The sequence below is a fragment of the Pocillopora damicornis genome, chromosome 13 (genome assembly GCF_964200805.1).
Source record: "Pocillopora damicornis chromosome 13, jaPocDami1.2, whole genome shotgun sequence".
In the NCBI taxonomy this organism is placed as follows: domain Eukaryota; kingdom Metazoa; phylum Cnidaria; class Anthozoa; order Scleractinia; family Pocilloporidae; genus Pocillopora; species Pocillopora damicornis.
This window is the reverse complement of record NC_142682.1, coordinates 3,817,623-3,829,891: the sequence shown is the minus strand read 5'-3', so window position 1 is coordinate 3,829,891 and position 12,269 is coordinate 3,817,623. Positions and strand designations below refer to the sequence as shown.

Genomic DNA, 12,269 nt, shown 5'->3' with positions numbered 1-12,269 from the left:
GAACTTGACTGTAAATCAGTACAACGTGCGATAGCTCAAACTATTTTCCTTTAATTTGTCCCACAGTTTGGCTACATTTTAGCTGTGACGAAACCGTGACTGACTGCATGGCGTTACTTTAAATACATAATTCTATCTTTGACATCGCTTGACACGTACGCTTGACAGACGAGAGATAAGCCGTTCATTTGCAGAATTTACGAAGTAGAGGGCTTGCCCTCGAGGAAGGATAAAGGATGATTCCTTACTTTGGTAAGTTTTATTTGATAAAGCCAGCGAAGTTGCGCTCGTTCCTAAATGTTAGGTTTTCTGAACACCCGCAGTGCACTTATGCAAGGTGTTAGAATATTAAAAAAAAATGCACGCGCTCTTCGTTTACTTTATCACCTGATATATATTTACTTTGTCCGGCGTCAATTTCATCGGAATGAAACTTAGAGAACGCCGCGAATTGAGATTTCGCCTTTCTTATAATCAATCGCTAACATCAGAGATTTCAATGCTCTGACTGTGTGAAATTGCAAACCGTTAGTTCAGGCGTCCGTACCTTTATTTGTTTGTACAAGACGAAGATGTATTATGCGCTTTCAATCTGAGAAAAGGCTGGTCTGTCATTTTCTGGCGATTGAAAGATGCTTTCCCAAAAATTAGGAAATTGATACATTCTGTTCTGGAGACCATACATATCGAATGTGCCTGATGTTCAATGTACGCTATCTCTAAGAAAGACTTGATGTGACACAAACAAATGTATAATGAAAGGAGTGAAGAATATTTTAAAAATTTATTACCACAACAAAATGGCTACCCCAGGTCATCTCAATCCCAGTCGTATTTCGCTTTGAATGTTATGATATAACGTGTTTGAAGTCATGGTTTTATTTTATTTTTGAACCAAAGAGAGTGGCAAACAGACGAATTTGTGAGTTGCTGTCTTATTACTTAACGCTTCACAGGAGTTAGTTACTGTTACTTAAACGTAGCATAATTTTTTTAAGTCGATGCCTTGAAACCCGTGTAATTTTTCGCCAACCTTCTGTTTCTTCGGTTCCGTCTCACCAACCTAACATTTTATCCGAGTTTCTTCTGCGTGCAAAAATACTGTAAACGTGGCGTTCAGGTTAGTTTTTCACGTAGAAGAAACAACTTTAACTAACGTAACTAAATTAACTTGGCGTACGTTGTCAATTAATGAAATATTATGGTTTCGTCTTCGCAAGCACTGCTTAGCGGGTGTATTGGTGCTGACCTGATTACATTCCTCTGATTTATAGCCAGTTTTTGATAGTTCGATCTATACATGGCATAATATCTGAGACATTTATCGTAATAATTGAAATAATCATCATTTTCTTTATCAGGTTTATTGTTGCTGCTCAAAGCACTGGCTGCTGAAGGTATTTTTAAGATATGGAGTCAGCAAAACAGAAACAATTGTTGTATTTATGACACTGTTGCGAAAATCTGTTATATTTACAATCTTAAAATAAATCACTCTTGGGTCTTGTTTAGATGGATCAATGAAACGAGAGCAATCGTTGCCATTCACTTCGACAGGCCCGTCTGACATTTCGCCACCCGAATGATGTAATCAGCTGTGAACTGCGAACTCAGGGTGATATTAAAGGGGGAGGGGGGAGGGTAGGGAGGAAGTAGTTACCTGTTTGGTTCGAGATTTGGTTTCCATGAGATCAGCGACATGCTCTGAATGAATGTTTGTCTTACCTCTTTTTGTTGGGCCACTGGGCAGCAAACCAGTCGCGAAGGACGTTACATGCAATGGATCGGTCCGGAAATTTGGGAGAGGGAGGAAGCAATCTCGAGCCCCAAGTCTTACAGGCTCCTTGTCAGCGGCTTAATCGCATTCTTAAATTTTGACAACTGGCTTTTGATTGATTTCTGCGCAAGTCCAGACTGAAAGCAGCAGAGGAGAAGGCAAACAAACCGTTCGATTTGTCATGGGGACTCAGAATTCTTTCCTAGTCCCACGCATCTTTTTCTATTTCTCTACCGAGCTCAAAATTTACCATCTCTATTATTCTATCTACAAACATGACGCTATCGACATTGCTGATCCCAGCAGTATGCAGGACGCGTGTCATATGAACTTCGTAATAGAAGTCGCTCACCGTGGAGTCTCCGAAGGTCTGAGGTTCGATTCCCCATGGGGACTCAGAATTTTTTTCTTTGTCCCACGCTCGTGACAAGACGAAAGACATCTTTCTCCAAACCGTACTTCCTGTAAGACATCTTACTGCGGAAAAGGAGCTGAACAATATTTTTTACTCGAGACTGGGAATGATATTTCCATGAATTTAACGTTCCATTTTTCAGGTTGTACTGCCAATCAGAGCTCGACTGTCACTTTATTGGCCACAGAAGACAGCCGCTCACTTGAAAATGGTACTTTTTTGCTTCCGTTTAATTCTACTTGCCAATGGAACATCACGGCACCAGTTGGTAAGGTGCTCAGCATTGACGCGGGAATCTTCTTATTTCATAAGCCATGTGGCGATATGTACCTAAAGATACACGACGGGCCGAGCGAGTCAAGTAGCATAATAGCAGAATACTGCCTGAATATTACCTTTAGCACTAAAAAGTTCTCGTCGAGTGGCCGAAGTGTGTGGATCGAGGCGAAAAAGGGACCTCTTGACTCTTACGGCGGATTTCGTATCTCTTACCAGGCCATACCATTTGAAGGTAAAAGGATCTTAATTATAGAAATGAAAATGATTTCAAATTCGTTGTAACGTTGATGCAATCGTCGTGATAAGTAAACCGGTCTAATTTTGTCGAGCCTAGTTCCCGGAACCTGGTTTTTCTTAAACTGAAAGGACTTCAGTTAAAGAACTTTCCAATATTGTAGCTCGGTAGGTAGGTCTTTTCAACCCATTTGTACTTTAATATAGGGGGTAAACTGCATTCGAGATTCATGCAATTCGCACGGTTCTGAGTACGGATAATGTTCTGAATAAACCTTACAATTTAGGATTTTCAGAGGTTTGGGGGCTCCAGGGAACGGGGAGAGAGGAGAGCATTTTAAAGAGGGGGGCTTTTTAGAAAGGGGGGCTTTTAGAGAAGGGGGCTCACTGGAGGGGGGGGCTTTCTAAACAGGCGATTCAATAGAGAGTGGGGCTTCCAAGAGAGGGTGGGCTCATTACAGGGGGGGGGGGGGGCTTTTTAAGAGAGGAAGCTTATTAGAGAATGAGGAGTTTTGGAGAAAAAAGGGCCTGTTAGAAAGAAGAGCTTTTTGGAAAGTCATTGATGAGAGCCAAAATGTGAGTCATTGATCAATATTGGGTATAGTGTGCATTTCACTGGCTGAATAACTCATAACTTTCAAAACACGTAGAGAAACTTATAAAGGATTTCAGATAATTTCTACAATGAGACTAGTATAACAATACTAGAGATTTTTCTAGACGGGAGAAATAAGGGTGGCATGGTAGAAACTTGAGCTTTGGACGAGGTGGGGCGGGGGGCTTATTGGGAACTCAGTTCAACCTCTGGCCGGGGATTGCTAATTAGAAAACTTGAATCTTTTACCGGGAGTTATCAAAGTCTTTACGATAATCTTCCTCTATAGAGTGTCCATTCAACAGCACATTGAATGCTCCTCTGTCGCCTGTGGCACATAACATTTCTAGCCCCTATTGGCCTCTTGGTCATCGCTTACACGCGACATGTGGATGGTACATCACGGCGCCTGAGAACTACACCGTGGTGCTGCATCTGAAATATAAGCTATCCATGGATAGCGTAAAGGTTTATTACGTGGAGAGCTCCGTGATCAGCCTCCTCGCCCATTTTACTGGACGTGTGCCAGGACATTTGTACCAAGCCACTATATATTCCAATTTCCGCCGTTTGTACATCTTGTTCGAAAGTAAGATTGACACAGATGAAGGATTTTATGCATCGTACTCTGCCGTCACTCCAAGTATGTATACGGGGCAACTTAAGATTTAAAGGACACTCGATGAGTGTGGGTTTGTATAAAGGAGGGGTTGGGGAACGTTTTCTTGTGGGTGCTCCTGCTAGACCCTACACCCTTTATATAATCCCGAAATGTAAGACCCCTACATAACTAAAACACCGATACAACGAGCTAATTCCAGTAATATTGATGAATACTGTGAATAATATGTGTATCTCCGGTTGAAAACCCTACAACAATTTAAACATATAGAGAACTTACTAAGGCTTTTAGATACTTTTTACTGAGATTTAAGCAAATTTAGAACAGTAATATAATGTTTACCTTGGTGAAAGGGAGAAGGAGGCTTATTAGAGAAAGAGGCGTCTTTGCAACATGGAGTATTGAAAACCTCAAACTCGGACCCGGGAGGGGCTTGATCGGAAATTGGAGCTCTTGACAGGGAATTGTTAAAGCGTTTACGATAATCATTCTTTCCAGTATGTACATTGAACTCCACATTGAATGCTCCTCTGTCGCCTGTGGAACATAACTTCTCCAGTCCCTCCTTGCCTTTTGGCTATCGCTTAAACACAACTTGTGGATGGTACATCACGGCGCCTGAAAACCACACCGTGGTACTGCGTCTCACGTACAAACTCTACTTGGACAGCGTAGAGATTTATGATGTAGAGGGCTCTGTGATCAGCCTCATCGCCCGTTTCACTGCACGTCTACCCTTACGTTCTGAATCAACTACTATATATTCCAAGTTTCGCCGTTTGTACATCGTGTTCGAAAGTAAAGTTAAAACGACTGACGTAGAGGAAGAATTTTATGCATCGTATTCTGCCATCTCTCTAGGTATGTATACGGGGCAATTTTATTTTTGAGGAACTTTGAATGGGGGATGGGTGGATGAAAAGGGAGGGCGTGGTCGTTGGGGCTGCTCCTGGCAAATCTTATGGAACGTAAAGAGGGTAGGTTTTTAAAGAAACTTTGGTGCTGCATCAGTGGGGGATAAAATAAGATAATTTGGTCGTATCAACTGAGGTGATAGTGTAAATTGCCTACTGTAGAAAGTTTCTGAAGCTGACATTTCGAGAAACGGATGGCTTACGCTTGAAACTTCAGCTTTAGAAACTCTTTACGGTGGTTAATCTACTTTATTAACTTAGTTGATTAAACCAAATTATCCTGTGGATCGTAACCTCGATACAGTTGCATTAAAGCGTTATCCCAGTATATGGAAGGTGTTTAGGACCAAGAGAATATCAATTTTAGAGACTAGTCCCTCATAAAGACCTTACTGCGATGGTTGCTTTTACTTGCGTAAAATTACTTCAAAATGTCTGACTGCGCACGCGTTAAACGTGCGCGTCAGTCTGGTCGTCTTCTCTTTAAGGGGAATGATGTTCCGGAAACCACATAATTTTTATCGCAACCATTGGAAAGTTGATATAAAATCATGCCAATGACCGAGTCAGTTGAAACTACAGAATGTCGCCTAACCTTTTCCAAACAGTCTACAAAGATACTAGAAATTGGGCTGTGGGCGCCGCCATTTTGTATTTTTGCTTAGCAATGTGGCCGCTTACCTGTGACGTAATAATTTTTTTCTATACACTCTGACAAGGTGGTGATAAGACATTATCAGTTTCAGTCTATTTCATATTTCTCATTGAAATTAGGCTCATGTGAGGTAGTCTTCTGGCTTGTTCCTCACTTGATCTCAGGAAACGTATCTCTTGAAAGGTCTATGTAGCCATTCTGGTATCTTGTCGATTCAATCTAACGTTATTTATCTTACGTATTTTAAGAGGTAGATAGCCCTTCTTATTATTTTTTTTTATCCATACCCTTTCATAAACCTTCAGCACAACAGGTATCGCTTTCGTGAGAAGCAGTTCAACCCAGGTGAACGAATTTTTTATGATATTCTTTCCATCATTATATCTGTAGCTCACGCCTGTTCATCGATGAACTCCTTGGATGAAAATAGGAATATTGTATTGAAGAGTCCTTCGGGTGTCATAACAACCCCTGGGTATCCATCCAGCTACCCGCAGGAATTGATGAAACAGTGTTTCTGGAAAATACTAGCGCCTGTTGGAAATATTGTACGAGTGGATTTCCTATCCTTCCGGCTTCCGTCTTCTAGAACATGTTTGACTATTTTCTTTGCAATAAATAAAAGAAATCCAACGCAAACGCTTCTCTGTGGACTGAAAGCATCGTTTCTACTTTACTCAATGACAAACGAGATTGGTATTGAAGGTCCGCAGTCGTATGGCTTTAATCCCGGACGTGGTGGATTCAATGCTAACTACACGACCATACCAGCAGGTGAGAACGAAGGTTGGAATGTCACGCAATATGTAATGTGTGGAGGAAGAAACTTAATGTGACTCAAAACGCTTCCCAAGCGCTGACTTTGTAGGAAAACCAGGGCGGCGGCGACATCTAGACCGTGTTGAAGCAAAGGATTTCATCAAATAAACACAACAAAAGCTCTGCACGTGCGTTAAAAACCTAGTACTTTAAAGAGGTTGGCTTCAGCCAAACATTAGCGTGACAAAACCAATTTTACCACATTATAAGAACGAGAACCCCAACAACAAATGTTTTATGTCTTAAGCAACTTAGGACCTGACGACCTCATGATGTGTTAAGCTTGAGGAGAATGTGTGATGCTGTTCACGAATTGACATCGAGCCAGTCGCAAAAACCACAAATTTCAAGTTCATTTTGAATCAATCTTTTCAAAGGCGTCTCATCTGGTTTTTAAGGCTACCGCTTTGTGGAAGGTTCCTCTTTTATAACCTATACTCACCTACGACTATTTAACTGCGGTAACAATAAAAGGATATTTTAATCAGTTGTAAAAATGGTTGGGATTATTGATCATTTGGTACTTTAGTAACGAAGCTTTATCCGCCGTTTTTAATTGTTTTCTTTTTCCTTTGCGAAAAGACTCGCAGTAGGCAGTTGAAACGTCGCAGTTCACATCGGAACGGACTACATTGAGCTACGAGCGATTAAACTTCGTTATGGAAGGAACTTTTAACTCCGTCGTTACCTTAGCATTGGGAAGCGAAAATCGTCTTTTTAGCCTGTTTTTATTCCTGTGCGTGTATATGCGCATGTTGCAATTACATTTGAGTTCATCGAGATGTGGGTGTTAATTTTGTTTCTTAGTTCTGGTTTCACGGAACCATTTCCAATTCTATATTTCGTTTGACCTTTACAGCTTCATCAGGGGTTTGCATCCCAAGCAACAACAGCACTGTACACATGGCGGCAGAGGGAATGACGTTTGCAACTCCTGGCTTCCCTCTCTATCCTGGAAAAGGCCGATGTAATTGGAATATATCTGTACCCGAAGGGAATTTAATAAAACTGACGTTTCTGTCGTTATCAACGCGTTGTACTCAGAGTTATGTGGAGATTTTTGATACGACAAATTCCACAAAGATTCCCCTCGGAAAATTCTGCGATATAACTTCTGGTGACTTTGAAGTGTACTCGCGAGGAAGCAGTCTACTTGTTACGCATGTAAATCTCCTGAATACCTCAGCTTCCGCAGGGTTTTTGGCGACATACGAAACCGTTAAGGCTATCCCTGCTAAATACGCTTGTGGTAAATTAGACATTTATGGCATTCCAACCAAATTAGGAGACAGTTTTGGTGAATTTGCTAGTCACCAGTTCCCTCGTTCTTACTCCAATGGTGTCAAATGCTCCTGGATTATTCGAGTTCCAGTTGGATTTCTCGTGAATTTGACTTTTCATACATTTGAGCTTCAGGAATCCCCAGGCTGTTCTGCAGACCACGTCGACATCAAACAAGGAAACTCAGTTTGGTCAGTTACTGAGTTACTTGGAAGATTTTGCGGTGCATCAGTACCCAGAGTTATCCAGTCCAACCGTTCTATAGTCAGAGTGGACTTTGTGGCGGACAGCTCAGGAAGATACCCAGGATTCCATGCAAGCTTTAAAGCAGTTCCTGATCGTAAGTAGAGTACACTTTTGATCAGGTGTCCAAATTAATTCAGCTTTGCTTTAATATTACTTTAAAACTTTGGTCTGAAAATTTCATGCAAACCAAATCGCGAATCAAACGAAACAATTGTATGCAGAGTGATGTAAAGGCTTATGAACAAACACAGCGGCCATGCGCAAGGGGATCAATTTTGGCCGCCCGCGCTCCCATTTTCCGCGAAAAATTTCAAAGGAAAACATATGAAAGAACCGCTGTCTCGCAGAAAGCGAAATAAGATTTGAAACTTTCATAGAAATCTGTAAATGGAAACAAAAGTACAGAAAAGGAAAACTCAAGACTTTTCGAACACAAAGCTGATTCAAGATACCCTGTTGATTCACTACTCTGTTTTGAGCTTTACCAAAAAACGTTGTATGCTTAATTTTAAAACACCGTGACTTATTGGCTTGAGTGGTGTGTGGTGTTACTCGTGTGAGACCTGGTCATTGCGTTCGCATATGCGCAGACGTTCGACCGCTGTGTTCTAGGATCAAGAGAAAATAAACCAAAATGGTTAAAGCTCTCTTTTATCATTTCAGCCGCCATGGGCCCATGTAAAACTCAAGGAATAAATAATGTCATCTCTCTTAACGGGAAAACTGGAAGATTATTTTCCCCGCTGTATCCGGAGACATTTCCTAACAACATGACGTGCACGTGGATCATAACGGTCCCCGAAGGCCATTTTGTCAAGTTGAGAATAACCTCTTTTTTCCTGGCACATGTTTGTAAGCAGACGACTTTGGAAATTCGAGATGGCCAGAAATCCTCCAGTGACTTACTTGAGAATTTTTGCGGGAGCTCCTTTGAAAGATCGGTATTCTCCAGCGGTCGTCATCTCTGGATTCGGTTCCATTCTGACAAAGATGAATTGTTGTACGGGACGGGATTCAATGCTTTCTTCGAGATGGTCGGCCAATGTAAGTTTTTTTTTAATATTGTTGTTGTAATTGAATGAGAGGTAACCATGGTAAGAGAAAATGAATAAGCCACTGTCCATCCTCAAGATCGAAAGAAAACGTATCCGAATCGCGATTTCAACTCTTTTAAGGGTACACGGAATAATCCAAGTTTCTAAAGGTAACGTGCACTTCAGAAACCGGGAAAAATTTTGCTATTTCCGCCACAGAAAAGTTTATGTAAAATCATAACCCCCAACAGCTTTTTGAGATTCCTTAGAGCGAACTTACGCTGAGAAAATTGTCTTCAAATTTACTTAGTTTTGTTACTGTGGTTGCCGCCATTCTCAATCTTGGTTAACAATCTGGCCACTGTCTTACGACGTTACAATTCTAAGAACTATAAAAAACGCAGGCTGGACACAATTGATTTTTCTTTTTAGCGACAACCACAGTTGAAGCTGTTTGTCAACTTCGCATTGTAGATTTGAAGGTGTTGACTTATTTTTCGACTGAAGGCATTTTTACTAAAAACATCTTTCACTTTAAAAAGTCGAATTTACATAATTCTATGTCTTCATCTCGTTTTCTTGTAGTACCAGCTCCGTTTTCATGCACAGCGAAGGACTTAAACATCAAATTGAAGTCTGAGACAGGAACTCTGGCCAGTTACAACTACCCTCTGCCGTCTGACGACTCTGTAGAATGCATCTGGTCTATCAGTGTAGACACTAATTCCAAAATTATATTGTCTTTCGAGTTTTTCAATGTGTCCCGGACTAGTGACTGTTCTGAGGATTATGTAGAAGTGCGAGATGGAATGTTCAGCACCAGCGACCTTGTTGGAAAGTACTGTGGAGCAGAGAAACCCTCGAAGATAACCTCGGATTCTTGGAACTTGCGTGTGGCTTTTAAATCGAGTGGCAAGTTGAAATATCCTGGGTTCAAAGCCGCCTACAAAATAAAAAAGGGTAGGTGAATATCCTGAGATCAATTTGCAATAGGAAAGGCAGGAAAGATATTGAATGTGTGTGCACGGGTAGCTTTGCACGTGCATCACGATTTTTAGCTCGTTGTGTGTCATCAGCATCAGTTAGTGTTAGGTAATGTGCCGCTGGGAAGAAGCTTTCTTTTGGCGTGGGAGCGTGTGGTTTATTGTCACGTGCCTGTGCGGGCATTTGCTTGTTTTGTGCGTGTTGCGTGAAATAATGATTGCATGAGCCGATGCGTTTTGCCATCTTACGGCGAACAAGTCTGTAATTTACGTTCATCGACAAAGCAGACTTATGGTGCAACCTTTCAAAGCTCATAGGATGCTCTGGTGACGTAAATTGCTTTCACGCTCCTTTGCTGTTCTAGCTAACCATTTTTCTGCTTTTTCCTATTTCCTGTCAGATCAAACCCTTAAAATTCTTAAGATCGTCGGGATTTGTGTTGGAGCACTGTCTTTGCTGTGTACTATAGTTGCCGGTTCTTGCCGTTGTTGCAATAGGAGGCATAACCAATCGCAACCCGAAAACGTTTTAGCTATGCAAGGCATAGTCAACGCTGGAACTGATGGGGAAGGTATCAGGAACCAGACAGGCAGTTCATGAAAACCTGCACAGTGATCTTTATAACTCAAAGAGCTATCAAGCCACCTTAAAATAAACAACCCTAGCTTGTCTTACTGATCTGCTCTCTCGATTATGAGAGTTAAAACTGTTACCTGCTCTTTGCCAAATTTCAGAGCTACAAGGGAAAATGTTCATGACCTCATCGATGATCATAGTAACTACCGGCTTGTACTGAAATTGCGCAGGTTTGACATATTCAGAATCAATCGGGGAGAACTGGGTCAGTTCCCTGGCTCTCGTTCGGACCGAAACCCGAACAGATGAAGTAAATTCTTCATAGCTATATTTCAGAATTAACACTTTAGAGAACGTTCAAACTTGAGTTTAATCTCAATTGAGGTCAGTCATTGAGGTCAATCATTGAATCAACGAATTTAACTTAATGAATTTGTTTCTGATATTAATCTACCAACTGCCTTATGTTATTATATGATTATTTATTTCATTAACAACGAGGATTTCCGGGGCGATTCTTTTAACATATTAAAGGTGAAACACTAGAGCATTTTTAATTAAGTCAAAAGTATTACGGGATAGCTTTGGTTTTACTCTACGTTGCTTTGTGACTGGTGGCGAAAACTAGCAGAACGCTATAAACTAATCAGATACAAAAGTAAAAAGACTCTTGGCTTGGTTACACGCGTTTTCCCGCGCTTCACGCAGTTTGCGTGTTTATTCTTCGGTTCCTCATTGGCTCCTTGTGATATTTTTCTTTGTTCTGATTGGCTATTGAGATAAGGTTGATTTTAGTTTTCGACCAGCCTGAACCAGAGTGTCTCGATGGGGTGAAACGATAACCATAAAAAGTCTTAAAAATTTAGCTGTTTGGCGTAAAAATTGACAATTTGACAGGTAGTCGTGAAAAAGTTGACCGTAAATAAAACTTCCGATGACAACAATGGAATGATATTAACCATTAGCCGTAAAATGGCCAAAATTTTAACCGTTGGCCGATACCCGTACCCCATTGAGAAACTCGTTCCAGGCGTTCAATCAGTAAAACGAAGCACGGTAGTTGAAAACGAGGGAGGCTTGGGTCGGGTCGCGTTCTTTACCCGGCCCAAACCTCTTGCTTTTTTACCCCTTCGCTACTATAGCTACTATTTCGCTGCGTTTTATTAACTTAACAGTTGGAACAGGCTAGTTTTCGACACTCAATCAAAGAGCACTCTCATCTGTTAATTTGCATCAATAAAAAATGGTAAATACTCATCTTATTCTCAGATTCATTACATCTTCAGTAAATGGATGTGGGAGAAGTAACTTTTTCCATAACGTTGACACTGTAGTGCCGCAATGGCGCGCTTTTCTGTCGAAGTATTATATTTTCCATCACTTGTGACCAAACGTAAGGTTATACACAGTGGACCTGCATCAATCGGTACTGTATTGAGCGGTCACCCTGTATTAAGCGGTCGGTTTTAAAAGCCACGAAATTTTCTCCATATCAATACTGTAATATTCACCTCTATTCTGTGGAATCTGTATTTGGCGGTCAACCTGTGACTAGCGGTCACCCTGTCGTTCCCCATAGTGACTGCTTAATCCACTGTACATCGAACCGTGGCAAGTTTTTGGAAACAAAATATACTTCGAAATACCGCGAGGGCTTGCGAAAACAGCACAAAATCAAACAGACCTACAATGAAGGCAAGTTCTCGATTAAAAAAATTGTCTAAACTCGTTAAAGTCGGCGATAAGGTGTTCTGCAACAAAACTTGTATTACATGGAACATGGCAGGGCAAACTGTGGCTACAGATCTAAAATTTATAGCTCTTTGTGAGTGGTTGAT

The 12,269-nt window shown here is 41.1% G+C and overlaps 1 protein-coding gene across 1 annotated transcript; it reads left to right on the top strand.

The window, feature by feature from the left end:
• Positions 1-66: 66 nt before the first annotated feature.
• LOC113678108 (cubilin) lies at positions 67-10,976 on the top strand. The gene is made up of 10 exons (XM_089191213.1): positions 67-252; positions 1,362-1,397; positions 2,335-2,703; positions 3,590-3,943; positions 4,421-4,783; positions 5,882-6,265; positions 7,170-7,931; positions 8,501-8,881; positions 9,457-9,831; positions 10,256-10,976. The coding sequence occupies exons 1-10, from the start codon at positions 237-239 to the stop codon at positions 10,453-10,455; spliced, it is 3,240 nt and encodes a 1,079-aa protein (XP_089047339.1). The 5' UTR covers positions 67-236; the 3' UTR covers positions 10,456-10,976.
• The last annotated feature ends 1,293 nt before the right edge of the window (positions 10,977-12,269 follow it).

What these genes read in the sequence shown, in the direction of transcription:
- LOC113678108 (XM_089191213.1), top strand. An exon ending in CAAAGCACTGGCTGCTGAAG is followed by an intron (nt 1,398 to 2,334) that starts GTATTTTTAAGA and finishes TCCATTTTTCAG; the next exon opens with GTTGTACTGCCAATCAGAGC. An exon ending in CTTTAAAGCAGTTCCTGATC is followed by an intron (nt 7,932 to 8,500) that starts GTAAGTAGAGTA and finishes TTATCATTTCAG; the next exon opens with CCGCCATGGGCCCATGTAAA.